General features: G+C 41.2%; 1 protein-coding gene across 1 annotated transcript in view; it reads left to right on the top strand.

The window, feature by feature from the left end:
• Window positions 1-389: 389 nt before the first annotated feature.
• The window catches only part of SGCA (sarcoglycan alpha), a 42,781-nt gene continuing 23,671 nt past the window's right edge, over window positions 390-19,499 (top strand). The window contains exons 1-5 of the mRNA XM_060256386.1: window positions 390-420; window positions 7,535-7,660; window positions 9,369-9,523; window positions 10,038-10,110; window positions 11,501-11,699. Of these exons, the coding sequence (XP_060112369.1) occupies window position 420; window positions 7,535-7,660; window positions 9,369-9,523; window positions 10,038-10,110; window positions 11,501-11,699 (554 nt within the window). The 5' untranslated portion in view covers window positions 390-419. The remainder of the gene's footprint in view (window positions 421-7,534; window positions 7,661-9,368; window positions 9,524-10,037; window positions 10,111-11,500; window positions 11,700-19,499) is intronic.

The raw sequence follows: 19,499 nt of genomic DNA, 5'->3' as shown, positions 1-19,499 counted from the left end.
ATGCATAATCTGAATTTAGACAATTTGAGCCCCCACCCCCTCCTGAGTCTGAAGTTCAGACTAAATGGCCTCCTTCCTCTGCCCCCAAACTGTTTTGAGGGAACAAAGGTCTACATCCCAAAACTCTGCTCCCGGAGATTCTACAAGTCTTTTCACCAGAGCAACTCATCCTCTGTCCTTTCAGCATACCTACAGTGCCCCCTTGAGGATGTTGCAGTGCTCGTGAACTTTGATTCAGCTGCCATGTTCTAACTTTCACTTGGTACATGTATTTATATATGTGTGCATACGCACAGTCACACTCCACCCCCCCAACTGCCTTCCACAGTCTTTCTTGCCAGCCTGCTTCTGTCAATCAATTATTTCTGCTGGCAAGATGGCAGGGCAAGGTCTGGCGGGGAGCTGTTTCCTTGCAGGCAAGTTTGTTCCGCAGTTTTAAATGGCCATATGGGACTGTATGTTACAGAGGTGTGTGTATCATCTGTATGGGCCACTTGTAAGAACGTGTGTGTGTGTATGTGAGAGAGAGAGAGAATGCAAAGACGGGATTTCAAGACTCCAAGAAGCAAGGGGGAAGGGTGTCGACAGATGATGCGTGGAAAGTTATGTCTAACTTATTCTTTGGAATGCTGCTGCACTCAGGAGTGACCCACCACACTCCTGTTCATTCTCCTTATTCATGTTGGCACCATTTTTAGCAAGGCAAGGGTGAAATTCCTGGGAATCAATAAGGCAGCCTCCTCTCTCTCTCTCTCCCTCTCTCTCTATATATCTACCACCTTCTAATTTTAGTGCACGATTGCCCTCCCTTTTGTTTGTTGCTTGAAGTTGAGTCATCTGGTGCTGTGTTTGTTCTAGCAAACTGGAGATGACAGCAATAGGGAGGGTGATATCTTTTATGAGCCGCAATTCTATTGGGGGTGTGCAGGCTTTTGACTTATACAGAATTTCTCAATCAGGGCAGGAGGGGAAAGGCAGCCTGTAGCAGAGGGGACTGTAGGTCAGGTAATCAGCACTGTCACCTGGTTAATAGAATTTTGACTCTACTATAAAGATAGTTTCAGAGGGTAGCCATGTTTCTCTGCAGTAAAACCACTCGATTTGAGTCCAGTAACACCTTAGAGAGCCAGTTTGGTTTAGCGGTTAAGAGCGTGGATTCTAATCTGGGTTTGATTCCCAGCTCCCCCACATGCAGCTGCTGGTGTGATCTTGAGTCAGTGACAGTTCTTGAAAGAGCTACTCTCTCAAGAGCAGTTGTCCCAGAGCTCTCTCAGTCCCACCTACCTCACAGGCTGCTGTGGGGAGGGGAAGGGAAAGGAGATTGTAAGATGCTCTGAGACTCAGGGTGAAGAGTGGAGTATAAATCCAATCTCCTCCTTCTTCGAATCCAATAATAGTTTCAGGGTCTAAGCTTTTGAGAATCAAAGCGAATTACAATGTATATTTTAATCAGCTTGATTAAAGCAGAGGGAAAATGCTTGCTTGCAGAAAATTAGCATTTGTAGTCAGATAAAAATCCTATGTCCCTGTTCGGATGGGGAGGGTCCATTCTATTCTACTGAGTCTCCCCTCAACCAGGAACCAACCAGGAATCATTCCAAACCTGCCAAAAACTGCTGGACTTCACCTGCAAACTGTTGAAGGCAATGGCCTCCACTTTTGAATGCACCACAGAGTGCTGAGACATGCATATATGCCTGTATGTGTGTAAAGTGCTGTCAAGTCACTGCTGACTTATCGCAGCCCCATACAGTTTCCAAGGCAAGTGATTAAGGAAAGGTGGTTGCCATTGCCTGCATCTGCAAACTCCACAAGTTCAGAACTATCGACCCGACCAAGGCTGAATAGTAGGAATAGGCATGAACCACATTTTTGCAGTTTGGTTGGTTCACGTCTGAATCACGAATCAATATGCTAGTTTAGAAGTGAACTGGTTTGTATTGGTTCATGAGTCACTTAAAGTTTAAATCCCTGCTTTTTTACATTTTAAACTTTTTAAAGTTTAAATCCCTCGGCTTTTCATGGGGAGCAGAAATCAGGGGCTTCCAAACAACTGAGCGCTGGGAACTGCTGCTGAGCTGTCCGAACCATTCAAACTGCGCTTTTAGGTCCCCGTGACTGTTTTTTTTTAATGAACAGAAGAAAGACTCTCCTAGTCACGAAGTGCATCAGAATTCCTGGAGGTTTGTGATAGTTTTCCTTTTGCGAACCGTGAACCAGCCAAAATTCGTGATGAACTTTAGTTCGTCAGCTGGTTCATGCTTAATCCTACTGAATAGAGACACAGAATTCTTATCTTACTACAGACACTAATTGTCTGCCCCCAAGAATTTCCCTTCTGCTCTAACCAAGCTGAATGTAGTATGCATGGTACCTTTGCATCCATTTACAAGGATTCTTTACAACACCCTTTCCACCTGCTGGCCAGGATAAGAAGACTCAGATCTCCATTTCTATGTGTATGTCAAAGGGAGCATTGACTCTTGAAAGCTAACATCCTGAAATTGTTGTTGGTGTCTAAGGTGCTACTGGACCCAAAATCTAACTCTCAGTTTGGGGGAGTAGACTGAAAATGCCTACATTTTTACATGAATCAGAGAGCAGTGCTGAAGAAATAAAACATGTTTTCCTTGATTTTACAAGATGCACACATATTCATGGCAGGCACAATTCCAGAAGATGGATTTGCATGAAAGAAAGGGGAATGATTCTTCGAAGATGATCTAACCGTCTTTTAAAAATGCTTCCTGATCAATCAGGATCATCCTCGTAGTTAATCAAATCAACTCATCTGCCGTAAACATGTTTCTCCTGTATGTAAAGATCTTCACTAAAACCCACTTAGTATATTGGTACTATTCAAAGTGCTGGTTCGATCCTATAAAGCCCTAAATTAAATGGCATAGGGCCAGAGTGCCCTGACGTGGATGGGCCAGGCTCGACTGATCTCATCAGATCTCAGAAGTTAAGCAGGGTCTACCCTGGTTAGTACTTGGAATGGAGACCACTCAAGGAATAGAGAGCTTCAAGAGGGGATTGGTCCATCAGTGGCTATTAGCCACAGCTTATCATTGGAACTCTGGGGCAGTGATGCTCTGAATTCTTGGTGCTTGTGGGGGCACAGTGGGAGGGCTTCTAGTGTCCTGACCCCACTGGTGGACCTCCTGATGACACTTAGTTTTTTTGGCCACTGTGTGACACAGAGTGTTGGACTAGATAGGCCATTGGCCTGATCCAACATGGCTTCTCTTATATTCTTAAGGAAGTCCAGGGTGGCTATGCAGAGGCAGGCAATGGCAAACCTCCTATTAACGGGTGCTTTCACACGTGCTAAATAATGCAGTTTCAATCCACTTCAGCAACCATTTGCAAGTGGATTTTGCCATTTCACACAGTAAAACCCAGTTGCAAAATGAATTGAATGTAGATTGAAAGTGCGTTATTTAGTGTATGTGAAAGTGCCCCCAAGTTTTTTAAAGCCTTAAAAACCCTATGGGCTACAGTTTGATGGCATTTCTACCACTATAAAAAAAGATCTGCCATGTGAACTTTTCCATCAAGTGAGATTTCATTACAGCTTCTACTGGGAGTGCCCCCAGCTTTGGCGGTGAGAAGGGTGAGTATTGGCAACAAGGCCTGCTTTGTGGTAGCACTCCAGTTCTGGAATTCCCCCTCAAAGCATGGTAACCTGGCACCCTACCTTTATTGTCTTTCAGACATCAATCTGAGTTTTCCTTGCTCCCGATGCCCTTAACAGCAATCAATGCTCATTTTTTCGTAGCAACCCATTTTTAAGCCAATGGTCAACTTTATGCAATTACTGTAAACCTGCAGGGTTTTGGTGTTTTTTTTTTTTACTTCTCAGAATTACCTGCTATGTAGACCACAAGTATGGCACATGCTTTCTGCCTCTCTTGACATGCATGCTGAGAGAAGCATCAGGACAATAAGGTGAGATCACCTCATGGTAGAAAGGATTCCTCCATGCCGGGCTTTTTTTCCTGGAAGAATGCAGCAGAATGGAATTCTGGAACCTTTTTGTGGAAATAAAGTTCTCAAAAAATGTTTAAAGGTTCATGAGGGTCACCCATGTGTTTCTCCTTTATTTCCCTCTTGAGAGTTCCAGCACCTCTTTTTCCAGAAAATAAAGCCCTGCCTCCGTACAGTGCAAATTGCCTTGTATTTCCTATCTCCAGCTCTTGCTGCTCATAATCCTGACCTTGGCACCAGTGAGGTCACAACTCAGGCTCCTCCTTTTCCCGTCGCATGACTTTGATGTACCATGATTTCCTATCAGACCTTGCAGCTCCCTGACAACTTTTAAGTTGTCTTACTGAACTTGTTAGGGTGTCCATGTAATGATGATGATGATGATATTGGATTTATATCCTGCCCTCCACTCTAAATCTCAGAGTGGCTCACAATCTCCTTTATCTTCCTCCCCCACAACAGACATCCTGTGAGGTGGGTGGGATGAGAGGACTCTCACAGCAGCTGCCCTTTCAAGGACAACTCCTGCGATAGCTATGGCTGACCCAAGGCCATTCGAGCAGCTGCAAGTGGAGGAGTGGGGAATCAAACCCGGTTCTCCCAGATAAGAGTCCACACACTTCACCACTACACCAAACTGGCTCTCTGTAAGCAAGATTTTAAAGTAATGCAGGACTCTTCATATCTTCTTCCATCCTCATATTCACTGCATTTTTTGCAGCAAACATCAATGGGAAGGTTGACGTACCCAGGCAGTGTACAGTAGCTCTCCGGTCTTTATGGAGACAGATGTCTGTTTGATGAGCCAGGGTAGATGTGAGGAGGCTGCATTGTTTGGCTGGTAGGTGTTTAGCTTTGAGGACAGCCTTTTAAAAGACAAAGCAGCAGGCAGAGACGTTTCTTAATTACATTACAGACAGGCCTTGATGAGGCCAGGCAAGTGTGACAAATCCCCTCCAGAGAGAAGGCAGAAAAACTGGGGAGGGGGGGGGGGAGCTGCTACCTTTTGAAATGTAACAAGCAAGGGTGAGAAGATGGCTGTAACACTGGGGCTATTTGGGATCCTTTTGAAAGGAAAGACACAGATAAAGGAAAACAGAATAGCTGTTGGCTTAGCAAATCTGGAGCTTTAAAAGGAAGGGAAGGAAATAAATTGGGTTGAACTTCTGCTTCCTCCAATTCATTAATAGGTTACCTCAATTTATGGTCTTTCCACAGCCTACTATTATTTTGAGATTGTATTCATATTTATTTAGATATTTATACTCTGCCTTTCTTCCCAGTGGAACAAAGCAGGAGTCAAGTGGTACCTTTAAGACCAATGAAGTTTTATTCAGAATGTAAGCTTTTGTATGCATGGATAGTTCTTCAGACAAGGGGATAGAGTCTGAAGAAGTATGCATGCATTCTGAATAAAACTTTTTTGGTCTTAAAGGTACACTTGACTCCTGCTTTGTTCTACTGCTTCAGACCAACATGGCTGCTCACTTGGATCTTTCTCTCCAGTGGTGACTCAAAGTGGTGTAAAATATCCTATTCTCCTCCTGTTTCTGATAATAACCAAGTTGTTCTGCAGTGAAACAGTTACATTCAGTCCAGTAGACTTACAATAACAACAACTCACTGTGGAAGTCAGGGGGGTGGGGACATGCAAGAGTATCATGGCTGATGGTGTGATGTCACTTCCAGGGGAAAACCCAGAACTGATGTCATCCATCTCTAGGAATTGTCAGAAACTCTATGGCAAACTCATAGAGATTCTAGCAATTCCAAGAGAGGATTCACGTTACTGCTGAGTTTTCCCTGGACGTGACATCACACTGTTGTTGTTGGCTTTTTCATTTTACATTATTTTTCTCCCACCGGCCGCAGGAGTAGCAGCAGGAAACAGGAAATGGGGGGAGGGAATCCTCAACCCCACATGGGAAGGTGGCAGCCCTGTACTGATGGTAACCTAGCAAGCTTAAGAGCAACCTGGAAGGTAGTTGAAGCTGAGAGTAAGTAGAGTGAAGATTCAGACCTGAGTCTCACAGAACCTAGTTCAACACTCCGACCTTTACATGGTGCTGTATTGTGAACTACCAAACTCACTCCAGTTTCTGCTTGTAAATTCATGGATGAATGTGCAGCTGAGAAGGAGTTCTATTCCAGGACTAGGTCAAGACTGAGGGAATTTCATGAATGGGATTTTATCTAATTTTATTTTCATTCCATCCTTCCTCTAGAGAGCTCAGGACAGCATACATGGTTCTCTTGCTTCCCCATTTTATCCTCAGAACAACAACTCTGTGAAGTAGGTTAGGCTGAGAGGTGGTGACTGGGCCAAAGTCACCCAGTAATCTTCATGGCCCAGTGGGGATTTGAATCCGGGTCTTCATATCTTAATCCAACACTATCCTCCACTGGCTGACACATCTAGGCAAAGAGGTCTCTGTATGGAATATCTTTAACTGTCACCTTATTATTCTCTCTCTAATCGGTCTTGTGTCCTGACCTGATGCAATGAGCACTTCTGTTCTTAACCGATCTCAAGAATAAAGTTTTTTCCATTCGTCGTTCATTTGGCCTGGCCGCTTCTCTAGAACAGAGGTTGCCAACCTTTCCTTTAATGAGACCTACTTCTGAGGGATGAAAAATATCCCAAACTACTCCCCCCCCCCCATATTTCCCATTTTTGTTCTGCCCTCGAAATAAGACTATAGGAAGAGCACCAGAAATGAAGCTATTAGTTAAGCAGCACAGAGGAAAATCTTACAGAAATAAAAGGGTTTTTCTGTAATAAAAAGGCCTAGATAAACCTTTTTCTGAGTCTTCTAAAGGCTGAATGAACTACCTTTGCAGCACCTGGCCAGCTACCGGTAGCTCACAAGCAATCTAGAGTTGCCAACCTCCAGGTGGCACTTGCAGATGTCCTGTTTTACAGTTGATCTCCAGATGACCAAGATCAGTTCCCCTGGAAATAATGGCTGCTTTGGGAGGGTGGGGGGTGGACTCTGTGGCATTATATCTTACTGAGGTCCCTCTCCTCCCCAAACCCTGCTCTAACCAGGCTGCACCCCCAAAATCTCCAGTTATTTCCCAGTCCAAACCTGGCAACCCTAAAACTATCTGTTGGAGAACCTGACTCTGGTATAATCTGACAGTCTCCAGTGTGTCTCTCCCTCACCTCAGGAAACCGTGTGCTGTGCCAGTGTGGTGTGATAGTTGAGAGTGACATACTAGTACCTGGGAGATCCAGGTTTGAATCCCCACTCATGCCATAGAAAGTTGCCAGTCACACTCCCTCAGACTAACCCACCTCACAGGGTTGTTCTGAGGATAAAATGGAGGAGAGGAGAATCGTGTAAGCCACTTTCAATCCCCATTCAGGAAGAAAAGTGGGAGTATAAATGAATTAAATAAATAAATAAAACTCTTGGTCGGCTGAGTAGAAATGAAACTTGTGGGAAGCCAGAGACAATGGATAGCAGAGCATTTCTTCTCAGGGCCGTGGTTCAATCAGGATTCAGGTGTCTCATCCTAGGTCCTTTTTCTGTCCTGCCAGTGGTTTTTTTCAGTGGGATCCTGGATGCCAGTCTTCCAGTTCTGGAGCTGCGTGCAGTGGTGGGGGAAATCTTCATCCATGAACTGGAAAGAGAAGGATTTCAGGACTATTTCACTGACCATCCAGGTAAAGGCTTTGCAGTGTTCTTCTTTTAAATCTTATTTATTTATTTATTTATTTATTTAAATATTTCTATTACCTGTCTTTCCCCCAGGCACCCTGGGACCCAAGTCAGATAACAACAATGCAAAAGTAATCGCAACAATTTAATAGAGCAAAACATTAAATACAATATGTTAAAAACACAAACAAAAACAACTTAAGTCACAATGAGCAGGTCATTCCCCCTTTGTCTAGGAACAGACTATCCTCCCCCCAGATTCCCAGGAATAGCTTATCAACCATCCATTAAATTCCACACTCACCCACAGGGCTTTTTTTTCCCCTTGGAAAAAGAGGTGCCAGACCTCTCAAGAAGGAAATGAAGAAACAGGTGGGTGCCTTTTATGAACTTTTAAACATTTTTTGAGAATTCTGTTTCCACAGAGAGGTTCAGGAATTCCATTCCACTGCATTCCCCCAGAAAAAAGCCCTTCTCATCCATAAATTATAAAACAATAACCTGCTTTCTCTCCATAAACCTGCCATATTTCCATGCAGGCTTCACTGTGCACAATTAATTTCTTTGCTGTCTTCTCCTTGGAACTAATATATCCATTTCAGTTTGACTATCTCTCAGTTGCTCAGTCTAACCCTGTATGATCTGATCCTTGTATGGCCCCCCTCTGAAGTAGAGTTCCAAGGTCTAGGTTGGTAAATACCTGAAGATTTGAGCATGGCTCAGCATGGAGGGCATGGAGGACAGGGTTTGAGGAAGGGGAGGACTTCAGCAGAGTATAGTCTCATACAGTCCACCATCAAAAGTAGCCATTCTCTCCAGGTCCAGGGGAACTGATTTATATTGTCTGGAGAACTGGAGGTTGGAAACCCCATCTGCAGGACAGACAGCCATCTTGGAAGAGGGCAGGTTCAAATCAGGAAAGCAGCAAAAGGAAGAATAAGTTAACTACAGCAAAGAAGGAACAAGTTAACTACAGCAGATCCATCATCATAGATCAGACTCTTTTAAAAATATTATTTTTAACTTTTTATAGGAATACAAAATAAAGAAAGAGGGAAAGGGCGGAAAATGGGAAAAATCGTAAAAACACCATACAGAGGGCAATTATTGCAGATACTAAGGACAATCCTTGATTAAAAAGGGTGGGGAAGTATGACATAGTAGCTTAGGATGCCACAATAACAGCCTACTCAAAATATTCAACTATTTTCTCATTATATGTTTTCATTTTGTCCTATTTTATCAATTATATAATAAAACTAAACATAGCTTATCATTAATAACTTTGTATATAAATATAACAGTTTGTTGTAACAAAAATGATACAAAAATAATGCTCTCAATATTTCATATAAAATTGTCATAAAATAGGTCATTCAAATATGAAACTACAAAGATTAGTTATAGTAAGCATAGAAAGTTCACCAATTGCTCTCAAGTTCATCTTTTGATTTCTGATTAATATAATTTGTCAGTTTTGCCACAAGTGCATATTCTTGCATTTGTCATAGATCCGATTCTATGGTGTGGGTATTATGAAACTTGCTTATTATGCTGAAGGAGAATGACTGGCCAAACTTCAGTTTTATAGCAAGTGGGGATTTGAACCCAGGCTTCTTCGGTTCTTGTCCCACACTCTAACCACAGCACCACTCTGTCTTTTTTCTTTGTGTACAAAAGCCTGATTTTAGTTCTTGGTCTGAAATCTTACAGAACTGTCATTTGATCCCCCTATCACCTTCCATGCCAACCTGTTGGATCACCCGGACTTGCCCCAGTGGCTACGCTATATCCAACGTACTCCTTTCCAGACGGGCTATCTCTATGGGTCTGCCACAGAGAAAGAAGTTGGCGCACAAACAATTGAGGTGTGTGCATGTGTGTTTAAGCCAGAAAGAAAGACAGGCAAAGATGGTGCACGCTTCTGGATTTTTGAGAAAAGATAACAGCTGCCACCACAGAGATGGGACCAGTTACAAAATGACTGCCAGGAGGGCAGTTACAACAGGTTAGGCGGTCCAAAGGCCAGCATCCTCCTGTGATGGGGGCAACTATTTCTGAATGGGTATTTCCTGCAGAGTAATTAATATGTGGGATTCACTGCTGCAGAAAGTGGTGAGGTGGTGACAAACATAGAGAAGGGAATTGGACAAACATTTAGTTCAAGAGGGAATTGGACAAACATATGAGCACACACTGTGGCTAATAGCCACTGATGGACCTCCGCTCCATATGTTTTTGTTCTTGATGGATGGAAGTTTAACCTGTTGCAGTCTGACTTTCTGTGCTCCCATTGCTTTTCCTTGGCATGACTGACAGCCATTTTGTTGCTCCTTGTGACAGGGAAAGAGCAACCAGATTCTTGTCTCTTTCCTATGACAGGTAACGGCATATAACAGGTACACCTATGAGACTGTGAGACAAACCATGGAAATAAGCATTGTCCCATCTCCAGGTAAACTTTTTATTGGTTGCTTTGCTGGTTTTAATTCCAGAGGGATAACCATCTTGACACTCTGCAGCAAGAACAAACAGAAATGTATGGCTCCATAATAGGGGGGGCTATGTCTCCCATAGATTTCTGGGTGAATCACCCCAAAGCACTAATGTCACTTCTGGTTTTGTACCACATTAGCACAGTGCCAAAGATCTGTTCCCACACCCAAAATTCTCACAATGAAATGCCTACTATGGCTGGCAACCCTACTCCTTAAAAATTAGCATATATTAATCCAGCATAAATTTTCCTGTGTTAAAGCTCATTTCCTCAGATCCAATGACTGGGTTCTAATTCTGCAGACATTTTTTTTGTAGGAGGTAACACCTGGGACTGCACATCCATGACATGCCTTAGTTTAGCAGCTCTATTTTTACCTTCAACTACAAGGATTTCTCTAGTGAGCCCTTTTGAGGGAGGACTTGACAGACACTTCTCCTGAATGGATAAGATTGCCAGCTCTGGGTTAGGAAATACCTGGAAATTGGGGGGGGGGGGGTGGAGCTTGAGGAAAGAGGGGTTTGAGGAGGGGAGGGACTTCAGCAGGCTATAATGCCATAGAGTCTACCTTCCAAAGTGGCCATTTTCTCCAGGTGAAGTTGTAGGGTTGCCGAGCTCCCGTTGGGCTAGGGATTCCCCGGTCTGGAGGACTCCAACTTGCTGGCAGAGAACAGGCCGCCGGGGTGATCCCTGTCCATGAAGAGCCCTTCATTGCACGCAGTCCCCAGCACGATGACATCACCCAGAAATGATGTTATCATGCCAGGGATGCTCTAGGACTCGCAGTAAAACTCTATGGTACCATAGAGTTTTACTGAGAATCCTAGAGCATCCTCGGCACACTGACAGCACTTCTGGGTGATGTCATTGTGCTGTGCATGTTTTAAATGACCTAGACAACAGTCCCCCACTGCAGTGGCAGAGGGAATTAGCAACCCTACTCTGTAGCCTGGAGATCAGTTGTAACCACAAGAGATATCCAGCCACCACCTTGAAGGTTGGCAACCTTACAAACCCACCAATCAAGCTGCCTTGAGCAGATATCTGAAGAGGAAGTGTACCAAAATAAATAAGACAAAGGCATGGCCTGGTTATTATGAGCCAGCCTGCCTGAGGTGGAGATTGGCACATTGAAACTTGTTCATTGGCAGAGAAATTTGTGGACTTGAACGTTTCTGAAAGGTCCATTGTCAAGTTGCTAAGCAGTCTCACTTTCTTTTGTCTGAGGCTAACAGGCTTAGGAGTACAATGGTCTTGTTGAAGATACACAAATTCAACCAAATGCCACCAGCCTTGAGACCTAGCATGGTTTCCCCCATCTCTCTTTCCCGCCACCCCCTCTCTGCAGATGGAGAGATGCCCTATCAGGCTGACTTCTTTGTGAAGAACTGGAATGTAGAGGAAGTGCTACCAACCGAAGTCCATGAACTTTTCCAACAAGCCGTGGACAGCATGTGGGAGCAAGAAGGCTTGGTTATTGTCAATATCTCCTCAGCCTTGGACCGAGGAGGCCGTGTACCTTTGCCAATTGAGAACAGGAAGGAAGGGTAAGGAAACTGAGCTTCTTGTGAAGTGTGGAGATAGTCCTAAAACTGTCAAGGTTCCTGTTTCTGCTGTGGCTCTCTCACTCATTAGTGTCAGACAATGGAATATAACTGTAATGAAATGCTTAGCCTTACTGACTCCATTTTTAATATGTACTACTAACCCTGGGAACAGCCTTGCATATCAAAGTAGAGGCCAGAGTGTTACTAACAGTTAGGGTGAACATTCCTTTCCCTGAAACTAACAAAAGCTACCTTCCTTTGAAGATAAGCGCCTCCAGGTATGGCAGTTCAGCCATCCCTGTGAAACGGCAATAACAATGAGATAAGAAGGAATGACCGTGTGAAACCTTGCACCTCGAGCCAGTGATGTTTAGAAATGTGGGGTTTTGCATAGTAACCTCTGATGTAGAATTCCTTAAGACATGCTCTAGTATGCAACACTGTATCAGTTCCAATCTTCCTTTGTTCAGATGCTATGGACTCTCAAATAAAGCCTAAACCTTGTATCAACTCAGGGTCTGGTTGATTTGAAATTCCACTGTCTGACAATTAGCTCAGAATTCTGTTCCAGTTTTGTAGGTGTGACACCATTTTGAAGGTGGAAACAAAATGTCCAAGTTGACTTCATCTTATAGCATTTACATGGTAATCTGAAGGCTCAAAGACAATTTGAAAATAAGGTGCAGATTTCTTCTGAGTCAGACCCTTTGGTATGCTCCAGCAGATTCCAGGAGATTTGGGGGATGATGCTGGTTTAAGCCCTGGTAGGGAAAAGGGACAGGCACAAAGAGGCCAGGAGGGAGTCATTTCCATCTTGGAAACATGGGAGGGGGTAGGGTTGCAGGTTCTCCCTGCCATTGGCAGGCAATGGGAGGCTAGGGTGGCCAGCTCCAGGTTGGGAAACCCCTGGAGATTTGGGGATGGAGCCTGGGGAGGACAGGGGCCTCAGTGGGGTATAATGTCATACTGTCCACCCTTCAGATCATCCATTTCCTCCAGAGAAACTGATCTCTGTAGTCTGAAGATGAGCTGTAATTCTGGGGCGTCCCCAGGTCCCTCCAGAGGCTGGCGTCCTTAGGAGGGTTATCCCGACCCGATCCTTTTCCTAGTGCCTCAGCCCCAATGGGAGGAGGTAGGGTTGCAGGAATGCTATGTGTGAAGGTAATTTGTAACGCATTCAAGGGAAGAAATGAGAACATTAAGGAAGTGAGAAAATATGTTACATTGCAATATAAAATGAGAGAGCAGCAGATATTGAAAAGCATCACTTACCTACTGCATTAATAATCAGGAAGACGGTCCCAGGAAGAAGAGTCTGAGGACTTGAAACGATATAGGACCAGTTTTTCTATGTGCTGTCGGACTATCATTAAAGTTACAGGTTTGGACATTGTTCTACGAAACAGTGGGAACAGCGTATGCTTTGTTTATCGGAAGGATTTTTGGCTGTATTTATTATGCTTAATTTTGGACATTGTCTATCACTTTTAAAAAATTGTTTGTTAGTAAACCCTTGCATTTGTTTATATTGTTAATAGTTTGCATTTGTATCACAGGGAGAGGGGTTTTGTGTTGGTCGGTTTCTGCAGCTAATCTCTGTGATCCCAGTTGCTTGCTAAGACCCCCAGGTCCCAGCAGGGGTTCCCAGCCACCCCCATGATTTCCTCCTCCCCCAAACAGGGACATCGCAGGGCAATGTCCCCAACATGATGATGTCACTTCTGGGTGCCATCATTGTGTAGAGATGCTCTGGTTTTGGAGCAAACTCTATGGGTTTGAAGGGGGGGGGGACACAGAATTTTGCCCAAAAACCAGTCTGTCATATGTGACAGTGATGATGTCACTCTTGCCTACCCACAGAACACCCCCAAGTCCCCCTGCTGTGATGGCAAGGAGACCTGGCAACCCTATCCAGTACCCATCCTACGTGGCTATATAGATCCCATAATCTTCAGCATGGCCTTATTTACGTTTTAAAAGTTTTATTAGTTTTCCAGAAACATAGGGGAAAGGGGAAAGAAGGATAGAAAATTAAAAATACAAATAACAATACCAATATAATCTAGTCTGCATGAAACTACTTTCTTAAAGTCAAATATCGTTAAGATATTACTGTTCATTTTACATATTATCATCATAATCCAAATAAAATATTCTATTAATTGTAAATCATCCTTTGAATTGTCTATTTACGCTTATGTTTCTAATATATATGGTAATATAATATAGATTACAAAAGAAAAAAGATAAAAGTTCACACCAGAGAATCTTGAGTATCTAACCACACATATAATTTCACCCAATATTTTCTTGCTTCTTCCTTTGACTTCCCAGCAAGCAGCTGGGATAAGTAGTCCATCTCAGCTGTTTCCAATATTTTCCCAATCAAGTCCAATCTCGTGGGAATTTCTTGCAGTTTCCATTTCTGTGCCAGAAGAATTCTAGCAGCTGTATTAATATGAGTTAGTAAATGTCTCATCTCTTTTGTATGCTCACTGGGATATATATTCAATAAAAATAGTTCTGGTTTAAATTGAATCTGTGTCTTTTAAAAATTTTCTGTAATAGTTCATGCACCTTCTTCCAATAATCTTTCACCACCTCACAGGTCCATCATATATGATAAAATGACCCCACATGTTTAGTACACTTCCAACACTTATCGGACATATTCGAATACATTTTAGAAAGTTTTTGTGGAGTTACATACCATCTATAAAACATTTTGTACAAGTTTTCCTTAAAGGCTACAGACTTAGTTTAATATTAAATTTCCATAGCATCTCCCATTCTTCCAACATAATATTGCACACCACATTCTTAGCCCATTGGACCAGACAATCTTTTACAATCTCATCTTGCATCTTCATCTGTAGTAAATATGAGTATAGTTTAGACATTAATTTTTCTTGAGGGCCCAAAAAGATTTTATCAAATGGATATTGTTCCATATTGGTCTATTGTCTTATCTTTGGTGTATCTGGATTCTACTTGTGTTCTCACCCACAAACTCATTTTAATATCTATTTCTTCTTTGGTTTTCAGTTGATTATCTTTTTTCAGCAATTCTTCATATCTATAGCTCTGATTTGGCTTTAAAAGGTTTGGGGGTGTAAATGCTTCTACTGGAGATACCCATCTTGGAATTGTTTTGTAAATTCTCGATTTTAACCAAGTCCATGTATGATACAAGGATTTCTGAAACCAATGGTTTTTAAAATAAGAGTGTCCTAATCTTTGATACCATAGATATGCGTTCCAGCCTGAGATCATGGCCCTCTAACAATAATTTTCTCTTATCATTCAATAACACCCAATCTCTTACCCAGGAAAGTACTGAAGCTCTATAGTACAATTGCCACTCTGGTAGACCCAGACCTGCTCTTGCTTTAGAGTCCTGTCGTGTCTTTAATTTAATTCTTGGTTTTTTCTTCCATCAGATATATTCAGAGACCATTTTATTCAATTCTTGGAAAAATGCATTGGTTAAGAGGGCTGGAATAGTTTGAAATAGAAATAACAGTCTTGGCAAAATGTTTATTTTTATTGAAGCTATTCTTCCCATTAAAGAGATATTCAAGTCTTGCCATTTTTCCAAGTCCTTTTTTTATCTCTTTGAGCAATTTATCATAATTATCTGTCTTTAAATTGCTGCATTTGTTTGTGATATATAAATCCAAATATTTTACTCTTTTCTCATGAGAAAATCCTGATTTTTGCTGGAGAAGTTGAGTTTGTTCTACTCATCATATTCTTGGTCAAAAAATTTGTTTTATAGTAGTTTATCTTCAATCCTGTCCAATGACCAAAATTGATTAATCTTATTTATCATATAGTCGATTGAGTCTAGTGGTTGTTCTATATATAAAAAACCAAGTCATCTGCAAAAGCCCTCAGTTTATACTGTTCACAACCTTAATCAGTGCCCCTTTGATACTTGGATCTTCTCTTATTTGATTGTTCAATATCTCTAAACATAAGATGAAGAGAAGTGGTGACAATGGGCAACCTTGTCTTGTACCCTTTTGAATAGGCAATTGCTTCTGTTAGTTCCCCATTCACCATCACTTTTGCCTTTTGAAGAGAGTATATCAATTTGTATCGCTCTCAAAAAGTTCTCTCCACACTCTATGCCCTTCAGTTGCAGTAATATAAAATTGCCAACGCACGTTATCAAAGGCCTTCTTTGCGTCCAGACAGATTAGAGTCAGTTGCTTTTCTGGGGTGGTTCTCATAGTATTCTATTATATTACACACTGTTCTCACATTGTCTTTCAAGTATCTTCTGGGGAGAAATTCTGCCTGGTCTTGATGTATAATAACCGATAATACTTCCTTTAAACGTTGAGCCAATATTGAGGCAAAGATTTTATAATCTACATTTAACAAAGAAATTGGTCGAAATTTTTTTATATCTTTCAAATTTGTACCCTCTTTTGGGATTAGAGATATTGTAGCTTCTTGCCGTGAATTTGGTATTTGAGCTTCCTTTTGAATCTTTTCCATAAGTAGTTTGAATGGTGCCAGTAAGCAGTCTTCAAAGGCTTTATAGAATTCTGCAGGAAGGCCGTCTGGGCCTGGCGATTTGCCATTCTTCTGAGATGTCATTGCTTCTCCCACTTCTCTTATTGTTATTGGTTCATTTAGAATTTTCCTTTGTTCCTCTATAAATTTACTAAGATTATTCTGTCTAATATATTCTTCTAGATCTTCCTTTTTAACTTGTTTGGTTTTATATAGTTTTTAATAAAATTGTTCCATGATTTGACATATCTCCTGTCTGAAATTTCTCTTTATTATTTTCATCTTTCAGGACCGATATCGTTCTTTTTGCACTCTCTTTTCTCAATCTGCATGGCAACCATCTCCTGGATTTATTAGCATGTTCGAAATAATTCTGTCTGGCAAATCTTAATTTTTTCTCCGTTTCCTCTACAAGTAATAGGTTAAGTTGATGTTGTACTTTTTAAATTTGTTTTAAAACTCCAATTTTGTAGGCTGCATTTTTAAGTTCTTTCCCGCTTTTTCTGCCTGCAGCATTAGTTTTTGGAAGTTTTCAGTTCTTTCCTTTTTTTCTTCGCACCAAATCTAATTGCTAGACCCCTAAAGTATGCTTTGGCTGTATCCCATACCATTTGCATCTTCACATCTTGGGTTATGTTCTGCTTAAAAAAAGATTCCATTTCTATCTTGGTCCCTTGAAGCAAATCTTTATCTTTTAGTATTGAGGCATTCAACCTCCAAGTTCTTCTCTGTTGGGTTCCCTTGAATTTTATCCTCACAGGATTGTGATCTGATATAACTCTTGGCTGAATTTCTGTCTCCACTAAGTCTTTGACCAAACCTGTGGACAGCCAACGCATATCAATTCTTGACCACGACTGATGTCTAGCTGAGTAATATGTATAGTCTCTCGAATTTGGGTATCTTGTTCTCCAAGCATCAACTAAATCCAATTCTTCTGCAAGTTTCCAAAAGCTTATTGGCAGTTGAAATCCTTTAGCTTTAGTATGTTTTTTTTTAATCCAAATGTCCGTCACAAACTGTATTAAAGTCTCCTATTAAGCAATATGCTGCATATTCCAAATTTGTTAATTTACAGTGTAAATCTTTGAAAAAAATTTCTTGGTGATCATTTGGAGCATAAATATTTGCCAACAAAATTTTCCTACTATCTACAACAATCTCCACTAATAAAATTCTTCCATCATCTGAAGCATACTGTAGTTGTGGATTAAATTTGTCCTTTACATAAATTGTCAGACCCCTTTTCTTTTTATTTGAATCCGTTGCTGCAAATAAATTACCGAGTTTCTTATTTCTCAAGAGATGTTGATCTTTTGCCAAAATGTGCGTTTCTTGTAAACAAATTATACCCATCTCCAGTTTTGCTAAATATTTGGTCTTCCTCCTTTTTATGGGAGAATTAAGCCCATTTACATTAATTGAGACTACTGAAGCCATTATGGATTTTTCTTCTCACTATCTTTATTATCTTTTTTTGGTCTGCAGTCTTGTTGGGTATTTCCTTGTTCCACTTGAGTCTTCTTCATCCAAAGTTTCCTCTTCTTCCTCTCCATCTTCCTTCTTTTTCTTCCTCTTTTTCTTCTCAATCGTCTCCAAAAATGTTTGGCTTTAAAAGCAGAGTTTATTCTATATCTGTTCTCTTCATACGTAAAGAGTAGGCATTCCGGCATTAGCCACATATAAGGTATTTCTCTCAAAAAATTTTTTTTGTCAAAGTTTGGTATTCTCTTCTCTTTTGTCTAACTGGCCATGGCACCTCTCTCAAAATTTTCACTGTATTACCTGCTATGGTAACTGGTTTATCTCGCGTTTGTTTCAGAATGTTGTCTCTGGTCTTTTTCCTTGTCAGCTTCAAATGGATTTCACTGGGCAATTTATTTTGCCTTGTGAAGCTTGATGATATCCATTTAACTTGGTCAAACTCTTCTTCCATCTTATGAGGTGTCACCTGTAAAATTTCTGACAGAGATTCGCTTGGTATTTTCTGTAGATCTTCAGATTTTTCTTCTGGCACGTTTTGAAACCGCAGCATGCAGGCTGCTCTATCCATCTCTAACTGAAGAAATCTACTGTCATATACTCTTTGCTCTTTTTCCAGTTGCTCCACCTTTTGCATGTTCTCCGTCACCTGTGCATCTAAGGCCTTCAAAGCTTTATTAGTCTCTGCTGTTTGCTTTCTATTCTCTTGAAGCTCTTGTTTGATCTCTGCCATTTGCTCTCCTATATTATCTACCTTGTTAGTCAGATGTGCTATGGCAGTTGAGAGTGTATTTTGCATTTCTTTCATGTCCCCCTGCATGGCTGCAGGTGTGAATTTCCCTTGGCTGGATGAAGAGCTGGGTGAAGGAATCAGGGGTCTACTTTCTTGATTCTCTTTTTTCCTTTGAGCCTCTTTAAAGCCAATAGCAGCTTTATTGTCCATCCTCACTACTATATTGGCACTGATACCCAAGCACTGAGTGTTTCCACTTGACCAACCTGTTTTGGAACACAATGTTCCTATTTATATCAACAAACCTAATATCCAGCAACTAGTATCAATATTTTAGAAAGATAGTATTTTGTTTGGGAACAGAGCCTTCTTACTTACATTAACAATTTAACAAACTTTAAATAGTGATAAACAGTATATTAAACAAAACAACCAAAACAGCCTTAAGTCACAAACACCAAATAGTCCAACTCACAGAAACAGTCCAGTACAATGTATCTTCCAAACAGCTAGTTCAGTCAAGTCTAATTCTTCAAAAGAATGAACATCCAGATATTCCAAGATATGAAATTTATATAAATTATAATCCAAGGCTGGGTGACCAATTGTATAATCTCCCCCCCCCAAAAAAGGCAGTTTAAAAACAGGGGGGGGGGGAAGCCCCATATATCCTACAGAAAAAAAGAAAAAACTAAGCCCAAAAAGAGATGAGGTGGAGAAAAAAAGAAAAGGAAAAAAAACCTCCAACAGTATTAATATTTTGTACTCCACCCATATGTTTATAAATCCTCAGAAAGCAGAGCAAAGACAAAACCAAACCAAAAAAAGATATGCCAGCAAAAGAGAGATGCCAAAAATCACATCCAAACCAACCTTCTCTTTGTAGTCCATTAAAAATATGGAAAAGCAAGAATACTGGAAACCATATATTAAATCAAAAATTTGTAATCCACTTATGAACTTCACCATTGTTCTTCTTAAAGACAACCATAACAGCTTTTTATAATCCACTGCATGTGTCAAGTGAGTCTGTATATATATTTAAGACCAGCAGAGTTTTA

The sequence above is a fragment of the Heteronotia binoei genome, chromosome 15 (assembly GCF_032191835.1).
Source record: "Heteronotia binoei isolate CCM8104 ecotype False Entrance Well chromosome 15, APGP_CSIRO_Hbin_v1, whole genome shotgun sequence".
In the NCBI taxonomy this organism is placed as follows: domain Eukaryota; kingdom Metazoa; phylum Chordata; class Lepidosauria; order Squamata; family Gekkonidae; genus Heteronotia; species Heteronotia binoei.
Note: the sequence above shows the minus strand (reverse complement) of the source record. Positions and strands in the feature narration are given on the sequence as shown.